The following is a 22225-nucleotide window of genomic DNA, read 5'->3' as shown; positions in this document are numbered from 1 at the left end:
TCCTAGTAACAGATTTGTTTTGTGTTTGACAGCAACAATCGTGTTAAACGAACTCAACTGGACGGCAGCGCTGGATGATGTGTTCAAGAGGAACAGGGAGGAGGACCCCACGTTATTATGGCAGGTTTTTGGCAGTGCCACTGGCCTCGCAAGATATTACCCAGGTAACTGAACTGTCCTAGACAACTGTCCTATGCCATGTATTGCATTCAAAATATTCTGAATTATCTGCGAGTAGTGAAATAGCTTTTTTACATAAGCACAGTTTCTTTATATCAGAATTACACACCCAAGGACTGTGAAATTATTTTGGCATAAAGGTAACATGACGGGGAAGGAACTGGGAGTGAAATATGTAAGAAGAACAGAAGATTGTGTCATTTGAAAAGCAGAAGAGTTTAATTTAATTTTTCTATTATTTTCTATATCTTGTGTAAATAATCACTTGAATATTTGCAAGTGAGATTTTTGCACTTGTCTAGATTTTAAGATAGTGACGTGGAAAGTAGACATATAGTCATGTTTGACATCAGTGAAAATGTGAGTGCACCATGTTCATGTCTCTCAGAATCCACAACCTCTGACAGGTACATCTTTGCTATTTAGAGCTAAGGTCAATTCAACTTGATTACTTCAACCAGCATCTGTTTCACCAAATAATTTCATCACTTGATCACACTAATTAATTTAAATAGATGTATATTTTACTGAATTTAGATAATGAGTAGTCTGAATTTGATTTTTGTTGTTTGCTATGTAATGGAAAGCCTTTTTTATGGCAAGACCTGTGCTGCTGCTGCTGCTGTTAAGTGATGCTCTTATCAATGCCTGAATAATGTGTCCACTACACACACAACAATTGTGTGAAGCATGTTGACTCATGCCTACAACTGCCTGAGGAAGAATTTTGAGAACATTTCTCTTCTGTTTACACAAGATTGTTTGTGTTTCTGAGGGCGAAGGGGATTATTCTAAAGCTGTTATTGTATCGTTAGCACAAGTGCTAGCACAGGCAGAGAAACTGCCTCAGGCTAGTTTACAGGAAGAATATTTCATAGCACTTGAATCCTGTTTGTTTTGTCATGCTGGATGATCATGAAATAAATGCAGGGAGATGCTGCAGGAAAAAAAATATATTGAAAATGCTAATTTATTATTTACTTTATTTTCAAACTCTTCCAGTGCTTTTGGGATCTATCATCATGTATGGGGCCAGAACTTGTAATGGCTTACTGTGTGATGTTTTTCTAGTACTGAAAAAGAATCTTTCTTAAATATATCTCCCTGCCAATCTCTAGGAAATAATATTTCACTTGAAAATAGATCCTCTATATTTAAAAATAAATTCTTCTATCTAGCTAAGATGTCTACTCCAGTTGTTCACCAACACAACACAGGAACCTCAAAATCTCGATGCATTCTTCCTTTGAACAGCTGTATAAAATGGGAGAAGCTTGTCTCTGTTTTGCAGGTGCAAATGTTCTTTGTATATACTTCATCTAAACACAATTTTAAATTTAATGTAAAGCCCAGATATTCACACCTGCTGTTTATTCCATAGCTAAGTATCTAACAGCTGCCCAATTCTGTCAGAACATAACTCCATAAATTCCTAAGTAATTCCCCAATTCTTAAATGCTGGACATTCATACACAGCGTGGAGCAGTCTGATACTCTGTAGGTTATATCTGTTGTTTTGTGCATCTGCTTCCCATTGTAGCTCAATATGGAAAGCCTTTTACATTTTAGATTTGTATAATAGGTCTTTGTGCAAGGTTCTCCATCCCTCTCTTGTTGTAAACTTCTCAGTTTGCTGACGCAGCAGGTGTTCTGAAAATTAATTCAGGTTTCATATGCTGAAGTGTATGTTTTTCACATTTGCATTTTGAAAATTATATTATAAATTATAAAAAATTGCTTCATTATATTGATATTTGGTAAGCCTGTTTCAAAGTGATGAATTTTTCCATAGTGATGGTATTCGTGAAAGAATTTGGAAATATCAAAACCCAAAATTAAAATGAATAGAGAAATCTGCTCAGTATTATCAGGAACATACTCACCCAGTCTTTCTTCCTGTATTTAAAAAAAAAAAAAAAAATTCAGTACCTCTAAACTACAAAGGGTGTTTTCAAACAGAGTTTTTGTGTATTAATGTTTTTTTTATCGGCTATTGTCCCACTGCTTTGAGTCATGGGCAAAGGGTACATCACTTGTGTTCTGAGGAGGCTCTTGGGCTGTCCTTTTCACCATAGTAACCAACAGCATGAAGGGATCTTCCTGTGAGCAGCCCTGTGAGAAGGGAGTATGTGTAAGATATGAATGCTTGAGCCACCAGCACCCCAGTGGTCCCCTGTCACTTGTGGATACATTCTTCTCCCTAGACCTGGGGTGATGAGACCATAGTATCACCTTTAGCTTATCCCAAAATCCAGCTGCAGTCCCAATTCCAGTGAGCAGCTGTATTTGGGGAGGGATGGGCTCTGGTGGGCACCGATGGAGGACCTTTGCAGCTGTGCAAAGGTTCTTAGAGGATTTTAGCAATGTTTAAGCTATTAACCGTTTCCTTCTCCCACATTGCTATCAATATTCTCATCAGTTTCAATGGCAGCATATTTTTTAAGAGAAGTGCTAAGCTCTGTTACTCTACTGGCAATCATCCATTTTGATATGAAGATGCCAAGAGCAATTTTGAGATTTCTATTAGCTACTCTATGAGCTCTGAAGAACTCAAAAGTAAACAGCAATTTAATAAAAGAGCTCAAAAAAAGCATATAAAGTCCATTAAACTTTTAAGAAGGATGTAATATATGCTCATTCATACTTTTAAAGGCACAAATCACAACTTAGTCTTTCATCCATTCTAAGACCAGCCCTCAGTAATCACAGGCCTCAACAATCAAAAGGAAATTCCGGAATAACGACACCTTGTTCCCAGTGGAGGAGGGTTGAATTAGGGAATATTTAAACAACTGGACTCAAAGGAATACCAAGTAAGTTTTCCAGAAACACTAAACTGGGAGGAGCTGTCGACTCCTCCAAGGGCAGAGAGGCCAGTTTAATATAAAATAAACAGTTACACAAAATTTGGATATTTTATTATTTGGGGTTTTTTTACATTTAACGATTCTTAACTACAGTTAAAATATGTCAAATTGTTATAACAAGTGAACAGACTGACTAATAAACTTGTCAATTCATTGATTTTTAAAAGATATGATAAATTTAATAATTTTAGATATCTTAAATTTAAATACATTTAATATGACTTAAAAATACTAGAAATTTCCAGCCTTTTTCCTGCAAGCAGACAGTTTTTCATCTTAAATTTATATCTCAAGAGTAAGAGCCAGTTTTCAGAAGTGCAGTGAAAGGAAGCTGTATATTTTGTGGGACTCTTTTATACAAACACTACTGAAATGCAGTATTATGAAAACAGCAAAGAAAACCAGAGGAGTTTCTTAGGTAAAACTGTGAGTCACTAAGTTCAAAATTTGGGTTCTCTGTGATAGGGCAAGAGAGCTCAAATTATCATAAATGTGGAATCACTTTCTCCTTAGTAGTAGTAGAGGTACATCTACCTGCCTAATTATTTTACTTCATAAGTCTAATTCCAGAACCCGGTATTGGCTTTTAAGATGTCATTTTAAGATGACACTTGACTAATTCTAGTCCAGACAGAGGGTTTCAGTGGTTTTTGATTCAAAAGAAAAGCAGTAATCTGGCAGTGATTTATCAAGATCATTGAAATTAACAATTCATTCCAATCCAATTGAAACTTTTTCTTTTTTTTTTTTTTTTTTGGTAAGTATTGAATCCATGGCCTGTGGGCTTGCACATGTAGAGTTTTTTTGGTGCTATGTGGACAGAAAGGTATTTCAATATAGATCAGGTTTCAGATTTAATTTATAATTAGCCACAGAGCACTGAACAAATCTGTTGCTCAAAAATAAATTAATTTAATTAAAGTAGTTTAATATGATTTGACAGACATTAAGTTACTTACATTTTGAGAGGTATCTATCCAGGTAATTTGAATGCTAGGTTTTAGAAAGCAGCTATCTAAACAAACAATTTAATATAATTTTTTTGTTGGACTACTTGGAAGTACAGGTATAAGGTAACCTGTTCTTCTTTTAATCATGAATTTGTGTTTAATTAAAGACATAATGAGGACTATAATTGTTAATCAATGTTTCATTAAAATACTCCAATGGGAGTCATATTATTTGCACTGTAGCAATTATTAATTAAACAAACTTTAAAAACAACTTTGTATTTATGTGCCTTTTACCAGATACCATCTCTTTCTTGTTCATTTTGTTGGGTCTTTTTGGTTTGGGGTTGTTGTTTTGTTTTGTACTGCAGACAGCAGACATTTATTTGTAGTTAAATATGATGCAGGAGGCTTTCTAGTTACAGTAATAAATCTACTTAAGAAAAATTGATTGCATAGGATTACTCAAATGAAAACACAGTCCTGATTTAGATGAATGTTTAGTAGAAAACTGTTTAATCAGCAACACTGACTCAGCTCTCTGGGGGAAGTACACAAAATAATAATTTTCCCAAGGGTTATACTAGAAAAGGTAATACTGATAGGGAGACTGATAGTACTGAGAGTTTCAGATTTCAGGTAGTGGGTTACAAATATCCATAACAGTGGCATGATGATGCATGAGTAAATTCAACATCTTTTATGAGGAAATGCTGAACCTAGGCACACTGGGACAGTATTTGGTCTGCAGTGACCAAAGGTCTGAAGATGAGAATGTGCCACACTTAGACAAGATCCGAAAAGTTGAGTCAATTCATAACAAAAATAAAACTGAGAAAGAAACACTCTCCTGTCCCCAGCAGTTCCAAATCTTCCCAGTTCTACCTGGAAATTTAACAAGGGCCTATGGGAAGTTCAGCTGAAAGCTTGTGTTCACAATATGGAATTGCTGGCAAACGATATGTCCTCCAGTCTCCCAAGCTTCTGCATGGATCTGTGACTTCTCTCTGGTGTCTTTGTGGAGTCTTTTCGTTGGGAGCCTTTCACAGAGGAGAAAGCAGAGTCCAACCTGCAGCTCCACACCCTTCTCTTATCACATCACCTAGAAACGTATACTTGTCCTCTTTATTTGACCTTACCTATATTTGGGAAGAATTCTTCCTTTAAGTATTCTGATCATGCCCTAATCATGTATACATGTGATTCGTAAGTTCATCAGCTCCCTCATCTTAAGGATGTATCAATGTTATTAAACAGGATGAGTCAGAGGTTTATTGAAATCCTTTAGGCAGCCCCATGGTGTGACTGAAGGGACAAGTGTGCTGGCAGCTTTTCCCAATGGACAGCACCGAATGCTGTTTTCTTTCTTAAATACTGCAAAGTTCTTCAGTTTTGTTCCAGGAGACTTTATGTTCTCAGAGACACCTGGATTATTTTGTGCTATACTGCATGTCATATATATGCTGCATGACATATAAAACACAAGTTCTTATCTGCAAAACGCTTCTGGTTAAAAAATTAATAAAAAGCATCATTTTGTCCTTATTTTGCAGATAAAAGAAACAGGTGTAGAGAGATAAAATGGCTTCTTCAGTGATCCTCTGAAGGTTAGGTATTCAAGGCAGGGGTATGCATAGCAACAATTATCTTGTATTGAGTGAGCATTTATGTTAACTCATATTTAAATTCAGTTTAAATATCAGCAGGTCTGGTAATCTCCTCTGGATGTTTGTAGTATCAGTACTGAAGAGTACATTGAAAAGAGCCATTGCATTCTTCCCTTTCTTTACTGTAGACTCGCCTTCTACTTAGTCTTCCTTTGTTTATCTATATAATAAGTGGGTATAATATGATGGAAATTTTAGTTAATTAGAAAAAATCGCTTTGCATTGCTCATGCCAGCATTTTACTAGGGTAATCCTATGGGATTTGAGCTTATGAGGTATTAAATGGAAAAATCACATGTAAAGAAAGCAGCACTTCAGTGATAATTTTCCAGAAAAATAATCTTGTCCCTAGTCTTCCAAATTTTGGATTAAAAATATAGAACAGAGCTATCTGAATAAGGATTATCTCTTATCTTTCATTTAAAAAAACAACCAACCAAAAACAAAACAAAAAACAAAAAAAAAAAAAAAAAAAAACCACAAAAAAAAAAAAAAAAAAAAAAAAACCAAAAAACCCCTCAAAATAACCAACCAGCCTTTAACCAGGTTCCAGATGTTAGTGAATCAAGTTTCACTTCGCTACTAGAGCATTTCCTGCTTAGACAAATTAATAATAGAAGAGCTTTAAAAATCAATTTCTAATAAAATAAAATGGTATCTCTCAAAATGAAGAACTTGCTGTGCACAGCTGCTCTTGTGTTAGCAATTAATGGCAAGCAATAGTGTTGTGGCCATGATATTGAACTCTCCAGAGAAAGTAATTACTGAAGCAGATACTAAGAGACTGGAAAGCCTAAAAAAATCCATACAAAATGAATCAAAAGCCTTGCAAAACTGAGAATGTCACTTTTTTTTTTTTTTTTTTTTGCAAAAGGTTTTATATTTTATAGCTGTTAGTTCCTGTTAACAGCTCAACATTTAAAGGAGCCTTTAAAGTAGACAAACAAAGAAAAAGCACAAACTCTTTCCTAGTAATGCAGCTTATAAATTATCAATTAGTGCAATTAGTGTGTGTGAGTTGGACTCTTCTATTTTTTCACAGAAATAAGCCTCTTTGAGTGTTGTTCACTTTTTTTTTTCTTTTTTCCTTTGAAATCTGGGAGGGAGGAACAGGAACTGGCATGATTTGGATCTAACCATATTCATCATAGAATTATTGGTGGAAAATACCTTTAAGATCATCAAGTGTAGCCATCAGCCCAGCACCACCACCACCTTTACCACTAAATCATGTCTTCAAATGCCACATCCACACATTTTTTTAACTTGTAGGGATGTTGACTGCCACTTGCCTGCACTGTGTGTATCAATGCTTCACAGCCCTTTCTGGCAAGAATTTTTCACTAATATTCCATCTAAATCTCCCCTGGAGCAACTTTGAGGCTGTTTCCTCTCATCCTGGTCCCTTGTTACTTGAGAGAAGAGATTGACACCCACCTCACTACAACCTTGTTTCATGATATGAAAAATCTTACAGTAAGTTCAGCTATGGCTCATTTTTCAAAACTGATGTGCTGAATTTTGCAGCTGCACAGGCAGATCCACTGAGTTACAGGATAACCTGCTATTTCTAGTGAGTTAATGAAGTTACATACTACAGCTCATCATGCCTTCATGCTAAAATTCATGCTATGTTTGTGTCTTTATGATACAGATTTAAATCTCCAGAATTTACTTTTACAGGAGAAAAAAGAAAACCACTACACAGCCAACAAAACAGCTTGTTGCTTCTTTTCAAGCCCTGATACTCCATCCCTCTTAGGGGACACGGTTGCTAGTCCAGGTGAAATTAATGCAAGCAACACATTTAGGATGAAATTCAGTTCATACATGCAGAAAGAGAAATGTTTGTCTCTGAAATAAGATAACAGAAAGAGGTTTATTTTACATGGCAGTCTGCAGTATGTATTGCACATTCTAATTGCTCTTGGGTTTTGTGGTACCTAGGGAGCAAAAATCAATAGATTTGTTTGTGTATGGACTATTCCCATGTCAAATCTTTGCTTAACTGATTTGTGATAAAACTGAGTGCAGTATTGCCCGTGACATAATCACCCATTATCACCTGGGTAATACATTCTAAAAAACTTCAAGATTATTATCCTCTCTTTTCTGTATTTTGATGATGCTGTGAAAGTTACAGAAGATATTGCACAGACTTAGATAGATTTTACGTGTACACATTTTAAGGTCCTGGCAAGTTCAGTCACTAAGAAAAGAAAATCTCCAGGTGTGGTAGCACAGAGCTGGTCAGTAACAATCTCTCTCTTGGGGGGATGGTACTAACCAGAATTAATCCAAGGCATCATTATGCTACAGTTATCCTGAATACTAATTATAGCACTTGAAAACATTTTATCATTATTAGTGTTAGGGACTTTTGAAGTTATGGCTGTTTCTTATTTCTGTTTACCATGTCTCACCTTTTACTGAAAAACAGCTAAGGAATTCTACAAAACTGCTGCTGCTACACTGAATTTCATCTGACTTCTTTCTGAGTAGAAAATTGAGGAGTATCGCATTTCTCAAATAGTCTGGGCTATCACATATCTGAAATCAGGTTTTTTCACATAAGTTCACTAAAAGAATTATGAAATATCAGCAAAGCATATGCTGTAACTTATACCTTTGCTCCATCTGAGGAAGACTGCTGAATCTGGCTCAGGGAATTGAATAGTCTGTGGTTTTGATTGTTCTGAATATCCACATGAATGTTAATTTGAGAGATCACAAGATAAAATCTGGAGTTTGTGTCAAAATAAAATGATAAAGTCTGGGATTTGAAATTTGATATTTGTTACCTATCTTAATATCATCTTTTAGCCTCTTTTCTCAAATGTGTTAATAATGTGAAGGGACGTAAAGCTGTTAATAATTCATCTCTGCCTCTCTGTTCCTTGTACATGCATACCTAACCAGTAGAACAGGGCAGAAGTTTCAGGAGAGTTTCCCTCATGACACTCACCTTTGCCTCTGGAATCATCTCATGAATTCAGAATGGGAGGTTGTAGCCAAGGTCTGCCTTTCTTAACGAATATTTTCATTTAGGCTCTACTCAGTGACAGTCTCTATAGTGCATTAATTGGTTCTGCTTGTAATCAACAAACCTGAGGATTTCTACTGTAAATGTGCAGAAATAACAGAAAAACATGGCTTACTCTTTCTTAAATTATTTCCAGTCTTGTATCTCAATAATGCAAACAGAAGTGAGAGGGATATCAAACCCAATGAATAATTTATAAAGCATCAAATCTATCCACATGCCAAACAGGAAAATCATCAAGAGGGAACGTGAGTAAAGCCGAATGTGTACACCAGAGGACTGTGCAGTGCTGACATAGTTCAAAGATACTCATATACAACAGTGAACTGTGGTGAGGCTGATGTCTTAAAGACATTGGTGAACCAGGTTCCAAACCACCTTATAAAAATGTATTAAACAATAGGTTATATAAACAAAACTGTAAATCTCAAAATCCTTGATCAATTTAAGTTTTTGAGGGGAAAGTGTAATAATATTTTTTGTGCTTTTCATTTTGCTTTTATTTTAAACCACATAATTGCTTTTGTCAGTAAGATATAAGCTAGTTTTCCCAAATGGCTTTATAGTGTATTCTATATATGGACCAAAAAAGCAACACATCTCTTTCATTGTTCTTCATCATTTCTAATTATTTCCTGTATAATTATTACAGCATACTTACTTATTTTTGCATAGAAAATATTTATCATCTTTTAAAAAGGTTGTTTTTAAAATGTTAAATCAGGATAAGTTAAAATTGATCACTGGAGATCAAATATATTAAGGGAATTTCAGTTTCCTATTAAAAACAATTTCAACAAAATCCATAAATACTCAGATTGTTACTAAAACCAGTGAACACATTTCAGGCCATTCAAAGCCATCTAAAATTTAAAGTGTTATTCCAGATAGAGACTAGGAGGAATGGGTAATTTAGTCATGCTAATTCTTGAAGTTGGAGAGGGAATTCAGCACTTCTTAGTTATGAATGAAATTTCACATACTAAAGGCTGATTCCTTATTTATGTCATGCAGAGCCAGTGCCTTGCAGAGACTTTCTACTGGATTATGTAAATTGTTGTAGAAACCATCAGAAAGATCAATAGAACAAGTTTGCTCATTATACATTATATATCTTAATTAGTGTATGATCCAGCAGCCATTAATATCCTGTGATAAATCGTGCAGTCATTGAAACTTAAGCATGTAGAAGCTTGTTATATTTTTCTGGAAAAAAAAAAATATTTTTATTAGGAAAACAAAACTTATTGACACACAGCATGGTAATAAATAATGTTTTTAAAGACCTTCGTCAGATCTCCCTGAAGCTGCTGACAGTCATTCCAGGACTGTGTGCACTGCAAGAGCCATGCTAACAAGGAAAAAGTAGAATTTAGTTGTGGTGTTCACCACTGTCTCTATCTACCCGAAACAAAAACTGTGTTAGCATTCACAATGTCATTCTTAATCTCATATCTCTACAGATAGGCTGTAAGTAGTGTGCTGAGTTGCTTCTGCTCGGTTTGTTTTGTGTGTAATTGTAGAGTTTTGAGCCTAGTTCTCATGAATGGCTTCCTTTCCATTATCCTTTTTAACCTGCTAATATAGATGTAGCCAAAAAGAGACAGTTTGGGCCTCACTGCAATCCAGGCCATTACTGAAAAGCTGTGGTAGAACGGAGTCCAAGGCTTAGCAGCTCAAGGTTTAACCAAAGGAATTCTGCTGTAGGTCAGTTTGGAAAAATTGTCCTCATATTCTTCATTTTACTATCTCAACCAGAAGTTTTGAGCATCCTCTCCATATTAAAAAAAAAAAAAAAAAAAATAAAAGGAATTTTTAAAAGTGTTGGAATTTTTATTCCAGTTAAAAACCCCTCAAGTGTTGTTATACAATTTTTTGTTGCTTTTAGAAATACTAGGAAAAGTTTCAGGCATTTCAAATTTTGCTATTTAGCTGTTCAAGTTGGTATAAATTTTGCCTCTTCATGTTTCTGAAAGATTTGCCACGTGCTGTTTGGTCTAAAGGCCCTGGTTCTGAAGGGCTTTGTTGAGAGAACCAGTGCTGGCCTTAAGGATGTGATGTGCTTACCTCTCAGGTGGTGTTACATTAACATGTATTTGTAGCTCTCAAGTTTTGCAGAGAAAAGTATCTGAATTATTTTTCGTGGTGTTCTGCTGCACAACTAAAATGAAACCTTAACCCATATTTCTGTACATGTTAGTTTAGCACTTAGAAAAATTACTCTGTAGTTTAAAGTAAAATGTGAAGATTGTGATTTCAGAGGAATTCTAGCTAAATGTTCCTGTGATGGTTTTCAGCAGATAATTTATGTTAGCTAAAGGGCCATTCTGTTCATTCTCCTGTAGAACATTTGTTCAGTTTTAAATGATTACCTCTGTCAGCATTCACTGTCACAGTAGTATATGAAGATGATGTTAGAAAGACCCTTCTTCATCTCCTGCCTTCAAATTCTCTTTGAACCACCATCCTTTTGCTTTACAGAATGAACTTAGGGAGTTGAACTTATCTTTCATGTGAAATAAAGTAACATTATCAGTGTAAATTTAATTTTCTCTGTTGTTTTGAAATAAATCCAAATCATAAATTGAGATAGTTCTCTGTTTATGAAGGCTGTCCAAGATATGTGTCACTTAAGAGGGACATATTTGGTAGGGCATAGCCTTTTTACTGGATGTCAGTGAAATGACTGGAAATTTTGGCAAAGATATGGCAGCCTTGGTCAGTATCTTGATTTATTTCTGCTATTTTACCTAAACCACTCATAATACAAACTGAAATGAGCACATTCCATGAAGATTTTGCAAGTCTCAGGGATTTTCAGATGAATTTCCAATTAAAAGAATAGCCTGGACAGAGAAAAAAAAATCCATCACTGAACATGTGCTAACCTTGTAGGCTCATAAAACACTGATGAATTTAACCTGTGCATGTCTAAGTAATGATACATAAGTTAGAATTTTAACATCTATCCGTCTCAAAAAATTAGATTCTCTCCTTTCTGAAAATTTCAAATACTTTTATCTTGTCAGCTCCCAAAGGACCTCTTAGAGAGTTCTAGTCTGAAATCACAGACAATACTGGTATAGATTTTGAGGTTCTTCTGGTGTGCAGCAATACACAGTGCTCTCTGTGGCTGCTAAATGTGTACTGCTAAATGCAGGTTCCAGGAAGTGATAGGCCAGATCATGGTTTGGTCTCTTAGGAAGGGGTTCATTTTGTAAAATCAAAAATAGGCAGCTGCTCAAAGCTGATGTCTTCTTTTATATTCATGGGTGAAGATATAAATCTTCCATTTTGTCTTAGGTATATGGTTTTTCAAGAAGAATCCTGCAGCTGCCTCTATCTTTCTTTATTTCCTAGACAGAAAAATGACTGATGTCAGGAAATAGCACCCCCAAGGCTTTTGGCATACAGTGAGAGAACAAATTGTGGAACATTATGTCATTCCCTGTAGCTTTTCACATTTTTATTTGTGTTAAGCTGTCACATGGTTTTGAAAGGGTCATTTTATTTTCCAGTAAGGAAGTAATTCCCACCCTTCATTAAAATTATGGTAAAGTCTAGATTAAACACTTGGAAAAGGTCATCATTCTTACTATTTCTTTACAGAAACATGAATATTTACATTTCTTTTTTTTTAGAGAATATGCTCCTTTCATGCTACTTTTCTAATATGTATTTTTAGGTAAAGCTCTTGAGTCAGTGAACAGTTATTTAGGCTCAAACTGAGATACCATTATTATATACAGCAATAATTAACTTTTTTTTTTTTTTTGAGTAAGTTCCTGTTAAAAACGTTATTTCATTATCTGAAGCGTTTTGGTTGAATTTTTAGTTCCACTGTGGTCAGTTATAGTCAGTACCTGTTTCTTCAACACACTTGGCCATACACATACATATACAAATACATATACAGGTACATATACATATGCATATGCATATACATATACATATATATACACATATACATATGCATACACACATACAGAGTTTTATTGCATTAAATTATGTGGTAATATGTATAAGGATATAATATAGAATCTTTTTTTAAACCATATGAAATGTTTATATAGTGCATATTTATATAGCACAAAGTCTGCGATACTGATTCATTACATTGTTGTAATTAAAATACTTGAGATAAAGTTTTATACCATTCCATACATTTTTTTTCTTTTTAGCTTCCCCATGGGTAGATAAAAGTCGAACTCCTAACAAAATAGATCTGTATGATGTACGCAGAAGACCATGGTAAGCTTTCTTTTTAAAGGTTTATATATATATATATATATATATATATATATATGTGTGTGTGTGTGTGTGTATATATTTACATCACTTACTTTCTAAATATTACTGTAAAAATCTTTTTTTCTGTATGTTTTAATGGTACTTACTTCTTACTTTTAGATACTATTTTCTTTTTAAAACTCGTTAGTTTTTTGAAATATAAAAAATTTCAAATTATACTCCTTGTTATGCAATATCACTATAGTTGTACTTTTGGATTACATAGATTTTCATAGGAGGATAACTACCAAATATGTGTAAGAGAGTTAAAAACTCTGATTTTGTGCCAAAATCAATTTTAATCCTGAGTATTAGACTGAACCATTCTTCCAGACTTCTGGAAATATTTCAAAATATGCCTCAGTGGTTTAGACCAGTAATAAAATCACTAAATGTGTAAAAGATGGGAGAGCAGTGGGATTACTTCTCATGATTTTTTTATGTAACCCTCTCAAGACATAAAGCATACTGATACTTGGATATAGTTGGACATATTTTTTTCAAAAGACTAAGTATTTCTGCCTAAGCTGGGCTGAGTAATAATTAATCTGTCATCAAGATCTGTGGCTATGAAATAGCTGTCCTGTTTTTCAGTTGTGTGAAAACAGTGAATTTTGATTAGTATATCCTACGTCCAGACTACCCTAATGTGGTTTAGACTTAGATTTACCTAAGAGACACAGCGAGAGAGGAAATAACACACACATGGGTTAAAAAACAACACATGAGTTTTGTACTGGCTACAACAGGAGGATTTCATTGGTTCAGCTACTTTGAGTTTAGAGATCACAGAGTGTCTTCCATTGCACAGAAAAAAATGTTTATGCAAATTTGTGTAATTCATACCATTTATTTATTTCAGGTATATCCAAGGAGCAGCATCTCCTAAAGACATGCTTATTTTAGTGGATGCGTAAGTGTTTAATGTCTGAATATTGACATTAGCGGGGTAAAAGTACTTTGGTACATTGAACAAATCTCTGTATGCTGAAAAATAGAGAGGCAGTTAAGGGATCTCATATGCAAGCTTCAAAAATCTTGGTATGAGCAAAATAAATACGTAATAGAAAATAGTTCCAAAAAGCCCAAACCAAACATGAAATTTATTTAAACTGGAGGCAAGGAAATGTTTATTTATATCACTTTTTTTTTTTTCAACTTATTAATTAATGCAGCAATCAAATGAATATATCTCATGTGCATGCCAAGTTTTGTTGTAAAGCACAAACCTAAAAACAAACGACTAGAAGCACTACATGTGCCAATGTAGATGTGACAATGATTTAATGCATATGAAAGATAAGAATGTATGTGGACTTTGTGTATTTTACAATACAGATTTAAAAATTGCCGAGTTGTGTTAGTATAAAAATTGCTAGAAAGTAAGCAAAGAAATTAATAAAATCTTGCTCTCTGCCTCGGCAAGGCTTCTGTGGTGTAGGCAATGTTGAGGGACTGAAGGGAGCATTGAACCTGATGTGTCAGATTGCTTTATGCTGAAAAGCTTCTGAGGCATAGAATTTGCATTTAATGCTTTTACACGTGGTGAAGTGCTTTCATATCAGCAGTGAGTTTTATCAACATTTGTTATTTCTTCACTTCAGTTTAGGTTTTGCCTTGAATCAAAGAAGCTGTCATTTGCATCTCTGGAAATCCAGAGCTGTAAATCTGAGTGTAGGAGTATAAAATGTTTAGGTAATGCATTGGTTGAAGGTGTTAAACTTAGATTTCTTGAAAAGGAAATGAGTAGAGGATGTAGCACTATGATGTCACCTGAGGCACAGGACTGGGACTTTGTATGCCAGTTTTGGACTTACTTTGATAATTATAAATAGTTTAATTACACTAATGATGAGTTGGAGAATTCAGGAATAAATGGAATATTTTAATGTTAAAGTGGATGCTCTGTATTTTCTTTTTATGTTTTACGTAATAGTTGCTGAATTTAGCTTTTCTATTGTGAATTTTTTTAGGAGTGGGAGTGTCAGTGGGTTGACATTGAAGCTGATCCGCACGTCAGTCATTGAGATGTTGGAGACCTTGTCTGACGATGACTTTGTGAATGTAGTTTCTGTGAGTATTTGTTCTTTCCACAGAATTTGTATTGTCAACAAAGCCAAAAGCAAACTATTTTTAATACCAGATGTGAGATACTTGAATGTTAAGCTGCAAAGAGACTTAAAATATATTGTATTTGTTTTTTTATAAAATAAAATGAATGTCCTAGATTTGATATTACATATACATTTGAGTGAAGGGCAAAAGTAATTTAAATAAACTCCTGCATACCCAGATTTTTCTTTGCAATATTAGCCTATTGTCTGTATAAAACCTCTTCCATTAGATTGGTGTATGCAAATTCTCTTGAAATAATTGCTGGTTCCCAGATTTTCTACATAGAAGATATTTGGATTGCTCATGTTGTTTGATGCATAAGGACAGTACATGTGGAGCCATATATCTGACCTGACCAAGAGATGTTTTTGAGAAGATCTACAGTTCTTCATCACTTGATGGGTGGCAAAACAATTTTTCTCATAATAAATAATAAAATAGAGGGAATAATCTATCAGGAAGGTATGGAAAATTTTCCATTTTCAGGAGAATGCCTTGGATATCATGTTCTTGTCTTGGGAAAAGCTTTTTATTTTTATTTTTTTTTATTATTATTATTAAGCTGTTCAGCTGTAGAGTTTTATTCTGTGGATTTAGGATGAGGACACTGGCGTATTCTTAATAACAAGAGACAGCCTCAATGATGAGTAACTGGAATGATTTTGGAGATAATTTTCAACTTGAAGATTCATGTTGTAGCCAGCCTGAGGGAGAAAGACCTGAAATTTAACTGACATAAATATTTTTTAAAACTACTTGTTGCTTCACTGTTTTCTGACAGTCTAGCTAGAACTTTCTGCAAGGGGCAGATAAGTGTTTATTCTCAATGGTATTTCGTTCGTTAATTTGGATAGTAGATAAGACCATCTTCCTTGGTGTAAATTGCACTGAAAAAAAATCAACAAAAACCCACCCTGATTTTTTAAATAGTGTTATTAAAGGAAATAAGCTTCTCTGTAATGATATTGGGGAGCTGAACTCTTAGTTTCACCAATTAAAAAAAATTTTAAAAAATGCTTGCAATCTAAACTGATAGAAATTGATTTCTATGTTCAGCAGAGCTATGACAGCTCTCACTGCTGGAAAATCTGGACCCCTACAACCTCTTGATTTACACATATTTCCAAATGCTTTTGTTACATTTGCTCCAAGATGACCAGAAATAGTGTAGCTTAATGCTAAGCCTTCCTTAGGCTGTGAGTCCTTTATTAGCTAAGGGTCACTATTATTCTAATGAGGCCTCAAGGTTGGATTTGTGTCAGAAAAGGACCAGAAACCCTCAATATTTTCTACAGTACATTTTCCCAGGGGTTTGTTACTTACAATATATAAGGGCCATTTTTCCCCTTTGAATGAACTTCAGAGGTTCACACCAGAAATTTGATTGCAGAACCAAAGAGGACATTTTGGTCATGTTGTTTTCATCATCAGTGGAGGCTAACAATCACAGAAATGTGCATAATAGAGCATGGCATCTCTAGATCTTTCATAAAGTGCTATTTGATGTTGTTCCCTTAAAATTTAAAATTGTTTCTATTAAAACTTTTCAGCATTATAATTACTTTGGTATAACCTATGTTTTCATGCATTTAGGTGATTTATGAATGGAATTGTGGTGGAAGAGTTAAAATATATATATATTTTGTTTCTCTAATAGACAGGAAATAATAAGCTATAGATAGGAAACAAATGGATGTACTACTATAAGGCATTCTATATGTGAAAGAAGTGAACACAGAAGTTTGGTCTTTGAAGACTTTTTTTTAAAGATTTCTTTTGTTTTTTAAAGATTTGGCAGAATCAGTTTAACAGTTGGACTAGATAATCTTTCAAGTTGTTTCCAACATAAACAATTCTATGAATCTATCATCTCGATTCACAAAATATTCCATAAGGGAATAGGTCTATCTAAAGGCCAACTCCAGTGCTTTCCTAGTAAACTCAACAGGCAAAAAAACAACTTAAACATTTTTTTCTGGGTGAAATAAATGCAGATTTATTCAATATTTTTTGAAAATTTATTCAATATATTGCATGTTTTTTGCTTAAGAACATTTTCTCCTGAAGCATCCCAGTATTAGATGTGATAGGCTAATCAAAATGTCCAAAAAGCTGGGTGAAAATGTTAATATAGCATTAGCATATGGATACATGAACACTAACACTAACTAGAAGTTATCCACAATTTTTCTTTCCCTCATGGATCTTTTGGCCTAAAATGTGACAGTTGTTTTATGGCTTGTTAGCTTTAATAACCATGGAGTCTTTGGTCCGGGGTTTTGAGTTAACTAGAGAGCTGTTTCACTGCTAACCTCTGCCAAGATGTTGTCCCACAAAGCCCATATGCACGATGAATCATGCCCACAACCGAAAGACATGGATTTAAGCTCATGTCAATCACTTCTTAAAAGTGACAGGATGATTTAATGAACTGTGCCTTTTATATGAGGAAATCCTAAGGAAAAAAAGCTTAAAAGTAGATGTGCTATAGCTTTACTGAATAAGCATAGTTCCTGCATTTATTTCCAGGGAAAGAAAGGTTGAATGAGCAGTTAAGTTGTAAAAAGATAGCCAGGGGTTAATATATCATGGTTTCCTTTGGGATTTGCATGTTTCTTATCTGAAGTGCTGTGCTTTGTTGCAGGGAGAAAACCTGCTGTTTGCAAGGGCTTAAACGTATGAGTAATACAGCTGTTTTCCCACTAATCCGGTTAGAGGCTTTGATAGCAGCGAGCAGTAGATGATAGGGGCAGCAATTCCATCCCAGCACGTCGTGATTTAGTAGCTTGGTTTCAGATGTTGACACAGAGAGTGTAATTTGTTTGTGATTGTGGGTAGTGTGCAGGAGAAATGTATTTCAAATCTGCAGAGGTGCAGAAAACCACACAAAGGAGAAACCTCTGTTACAGCAGCAGATGTGTTAAAGGTCAGGAGCTGCTGTACTTTTTAAATTCACTTAGCCTTTGTAAAAATCCAAACTAGTATTTACTGCTTAGGAACTGGAAATTAAATGTCAAGAGCATATGAGATAGAACAGAATCATATTCTGGGAAAATTGAAAGTTCATCTCCTGCTCTTGTGCAGTTCTGCGCATCGAGCAAACTCAGAGGGAAGGTGATTTCTACATGAGTTGATTCCAAAGAAAAAACTGTGCACCCAACCTATGAAATTATTGTTGGGGATTAAAAAAAAAACAAAAAACCTGTGGATGATGCACCTCTTTTCCCACTGATTTTCATGGAATTCCACAGTTCAGTGCTTGCAAAGTTGTTTATTTTGTCTCTCTTACTCCTAAACTGGTAAAATCTTTATACCTTCCTAATTAAAATATTTCAATATGCTAACAGACAGAAAAGAATTTTTTTTTTAAAAGATTTGTCAATATATCAAAGGGCTCAGTTCCCATTCTGCTACATGATCCATCCTGTATTCTGCAGTTCATATTGCACCTATATTATCTTAAATACAGGGAGATGTTCCTTCCTTCTGGGAACTTTCTTAGGTTTATTATTATATAAAAAATTAAATAACATGCCATGGGTGAAAACCTTAGCCTGAAGTTACAGTGGAGAGAGGAGGATGCTAGATTCTAGAGCCAAATAGCATGTCATGCTTATACTAAATTTTAGCTTTGTAGGAGTGTACTTTTGTTTGGTTGGCAAAAACTTGAAGAGTTTCATTTAAAAATAACTTAAACTTTTTTTCCTTTATTATTTCAATGTAATGTTTTTACTGGACCTGAAATTAAATTGCATACTCAAGTGATATGACCGTGTTTTTTACTGTGTTTTTGAATTTTGACCCAGAAAAATTCATTGGTGCTTAGTTTTCCCAAACAACATCACTACTTGAGGGAGAAATTAAACATGATCATGGTATCAGTGGAACTGAAGTATTTCTCTTGGTGGATCTAGAAGAAATGAGAAGAATTCCTGTATGAAGGGCTGTGCCAATGTCCTTTGGTTCTTAATTTCTCATTTTCCTTAATGTACAATGCTAAGGAGAAAATATGAAGATGCCTGCCATCTTTTTCATTATTTAACAAATAAAAAACTAGATAGAGAATCAGGTTTCCTCTACAATAAGTATGTCTGCATAAGAACCTCTCTTAGTGATTTAATCCTGAAGCATTTCAAGTAATGAATCACAGTAGCTGCAATTAAGTGTGCAGCCTCCTCAGCATCATAGCTGTGTGAGGTAGTAGACAAATACATGTAATTCCTTTTTTTTTGCAGGGGACCTGGTTTGGTGTTTTTTCCTAGTCACTGAAGAGTTGTAGAAAGGCAAGTTTAAGTCTGAGAGTTGAGCTTCCTGATTCTCTTAACAGCAATCCATCTAACTGACCTTTCAGTTTCTCTTCAATTGAATGGTTCATTTTCAAGAAAAGGGGGGCAATGATAGCTGCAGATAAACACATCTTGGTAGCAATGTTCCTTAATGGAAAATCATTAGCATTCCTTAATGGTAGGTCATTATCTTGCATCTTCCATATTCAAGGAGCAAGTGAATTAAATGTGTTTTTTCATACAGGTATATTTAATAAGCACTGTAGGTGCAGGCTGAAAAAAAGCTTAGAGAAGTTATGATCAAAATCCAGTATTCAGTTTCTACCTTGCTAATAATTACAGGTAGAGAAAGGCTATGTATCTACAGAAATAAATGTAGGGAAAATATATCTGGAGGACAGGTTTAGCAAATGTAATGAAGGTGAGCATTCTGCAAATAAAATTGAAGAAAATTTGGAAATTATGGAAACCAAGGGATTATTAAGAAGTTGGAAAGAGATTTATTTTTAGCAGCAGGAATTACAGTAGTATAAACAGTGTCATGGAATATTTATCTTCTTGTAGAATTATGTTTCTTTTTACCTTCTCTCTAAAAGGAAAGTCAAGAAAGGAGTCAGTGAAGATCTGTTAGAAGTCTTCCGGGGGAAAGCTGAGAGGGTTGGAGTTGAGAGGAAGATTAGGGTAGGGGAAATATTATATTAGCTGACTTTTTTGAAATTAGATTGTGTTCAGTGGGACCCTGATCCTCGGGAAAGCAAATTACACAATTTTTTGTCAAGAAAAAGAAAAAGTGAGGGATCACTAGGACTCGAGCTTCTTTCAGTCTTCATCCAACATGATGAACTAGAAATGCTTGTACAGCTTCAGTGGCTGGAGACAACTTTTTGTCTAAATAATGTATGGATTGATGGTTCACTTTCTCTCCTGGAAGGTAAATTATTGGTGTTTGATCTTGGATTTTTACTGTATGGTTCCTTTGTTGTGGCTGAATACTGTTACATATATGTGGAATATATCAGTAATTTAACACAAAAATGATTGGCTCAGATATTACGAAAAATATTGTACATGTCTCCACTGAGGACTGAAAGTGTTTTACAGGTGATTGCTTCGCTCTGGAAAGCATCTTCTTACACACCTGAGTGCATCATCTGAGAAGCTGAGTTTGAGGCATGCTCTCAAACTCACAGAATTTGAGCTTTTTTTTTTGGTTGTTCTAGGGTACAGAAATAATCTAATGACTGATGTCATCACAGATGAGGAGTGCTGTTGCTGGGGAAACTTGTATCCATAGGTTCTCAAACCTGTCAGGTAAAAAGCAAAAAGCACAAGTTGAAGCCAAGTAAATTTAAATGGCATATAACCAGTTAAAACGCCTTTGAAATTCCAAGGAAAGATTCTTTGTTATCTTCATATCAATATTTAATGCCTTTCTGGAAGATGCACTTTAAGCAAACATCTACCACTAAATGTATTTGTTATGGTTTATTGCAGAAGTAGCCAAGGGAATTTTAATGACCAGTGATAGGTGGGTGGTGAGACAGTATTCAAGAGGTCAGATTGGAGTGTCTCATTGCCCCTTTTATACTAAAATCAAGAATATGTAAAGGTTTTAGTTGGTTGGTTGGTTGGTTGGTTGGTTGGTTGTTTTCTTTGGCTCTTTGTTTCATCCTGACAGCTTAAATGTTTGTCCCTGTTACTTGTTCATCATCCACCTTAGTTATTAATGGACTGGCAAATACTTAATGACACTTGTGTGATACAAATATTCAAAATAGTAAATATAGCAAAGTTTTCATTATTGCAAACAGGGAATACATACCAGTTCCTTTTTTCTTTTCTCTGTCTACTTAACTGTTTTTCCATGTCTATCTAGCAAAAGACATGTTCAGTAGTTAAGCTTTCTCTTATCCTTAGTGTAAGTAAAAATTTCTTGTTAGCTTCATCTTAACAATCCCTACAATACTGTCTGTGCACTAAGACCAAATGGCAAATACTTACATAAAGCAGAGAAATATAGACTAGTCTGTGACAGGTGAAAATGAAGTGTTACTTTTCCATCCCAGTGATAATATTCCTTGTGGTACTTGCTTGCATTTATTCTGGAATATCTGGCTTAAATAATAATGTCGGTGTTTAAAAAAACAATGTAACATAAAAATCATGTCAATTCTTTTCTGTCTGAGGATTGCAGCTCGGACCAGGACCATCTGCAGAAGGCAAGTTGCCACGTTCACCTCTGAACTGTGCACAAGCTGCTAAGCCTTTGTAACACTACAGCCAGACAGATCCCACACAGAAACTACTCGTGTTTTTATTCAAAGACCATCTTGATATATACCTGATATATTGCTACAGGGTTTAGAAAGAAATAATGTGTTTCAACAGTTTTTTCTTAATTTCTCGTTTAAACTGAGCCTTACATAGCTACAAATAAAATAGACAAATCTTTAGAAGCTTTATTTTTCTTTTAGAATTACAAATTAATAACCAAGCCATCTGAACTCTGGAATTTATTTGTTTATACATCTACTATTTTACCTGATAGGGAAAAGCATGTCATGCCAGATTCAACACCCCAGGGGAGCTGAGGCTGCTGCAGCTCTGTGCCATGTATCCTACCGAATGTCTTCCCAGCTGGCCCAATATACATGGAGCACATGTATATACACGTACATACATAACATATATATGTGTCTACATAGGTACACACACACACACACATATATATATGTGTGTGTGTAAATCAGGTCATGCACACAGATGACACAAACAAATGCAAAACATTCATGTGAGCACACATATGAGTTTCATTATTAGAGACCCT

The 22225-nt window shown here is 34.7% G+C and overlaps 1 protein-coding gene across 3 annotated transcripts in view; it reads left to right on the top strand.

Moving 5' to 3' along the window:
* Positions 1–22225, top strand: part of CACNA2D1 (calcium voltage-gated channel auxiliary subunit alpha2delta 1) — a 359280-nt gene that overhangs the window by 246868 nt on the left and 90187 nt on the right. For all 3 annotated transcript variants that reach the window (XM_041474556.1, XM_041474555.1, XM_041474558.1), the window contains exons 7-10: positions 33–164; positions 12889–12958; positions 13860–13910; positions 14971–15070. In XM_041474556.1, the coding sequence (XP_041330490.1) occupies positions 33–164; positions 12889–12958; positions 13860–13910; positions 14971–15070 (353 nt within the window). The remainder of the gene's footprint in view (positions 1–32; positions 165–12888; positions 12959–13859; positions 13911–14970; positions 15071–22225) is intronic.

The sequence above is a fragment of the Pyrgilauda ruficollis genome, unplaced genomic scaffold (genome assembly GCF_017590135.1).
Source record: "Pyrgilauda ruficollis isolate IOZ18807 unplaced genomic scaffold, ASM1759013v1 scaffold33, whole genome shotgun sequence".
NCBI classification, from domain to species: domain Eukaryota; kingdom Metazoa; phylum Chordata; class Aves; order Passeriformes; family Passeridae; genus Pyrgilauda; species Pyrgilauda ruficollis.
This window is presented reverse-complemented; position numbering and strand designations above follow the sequence as displayed.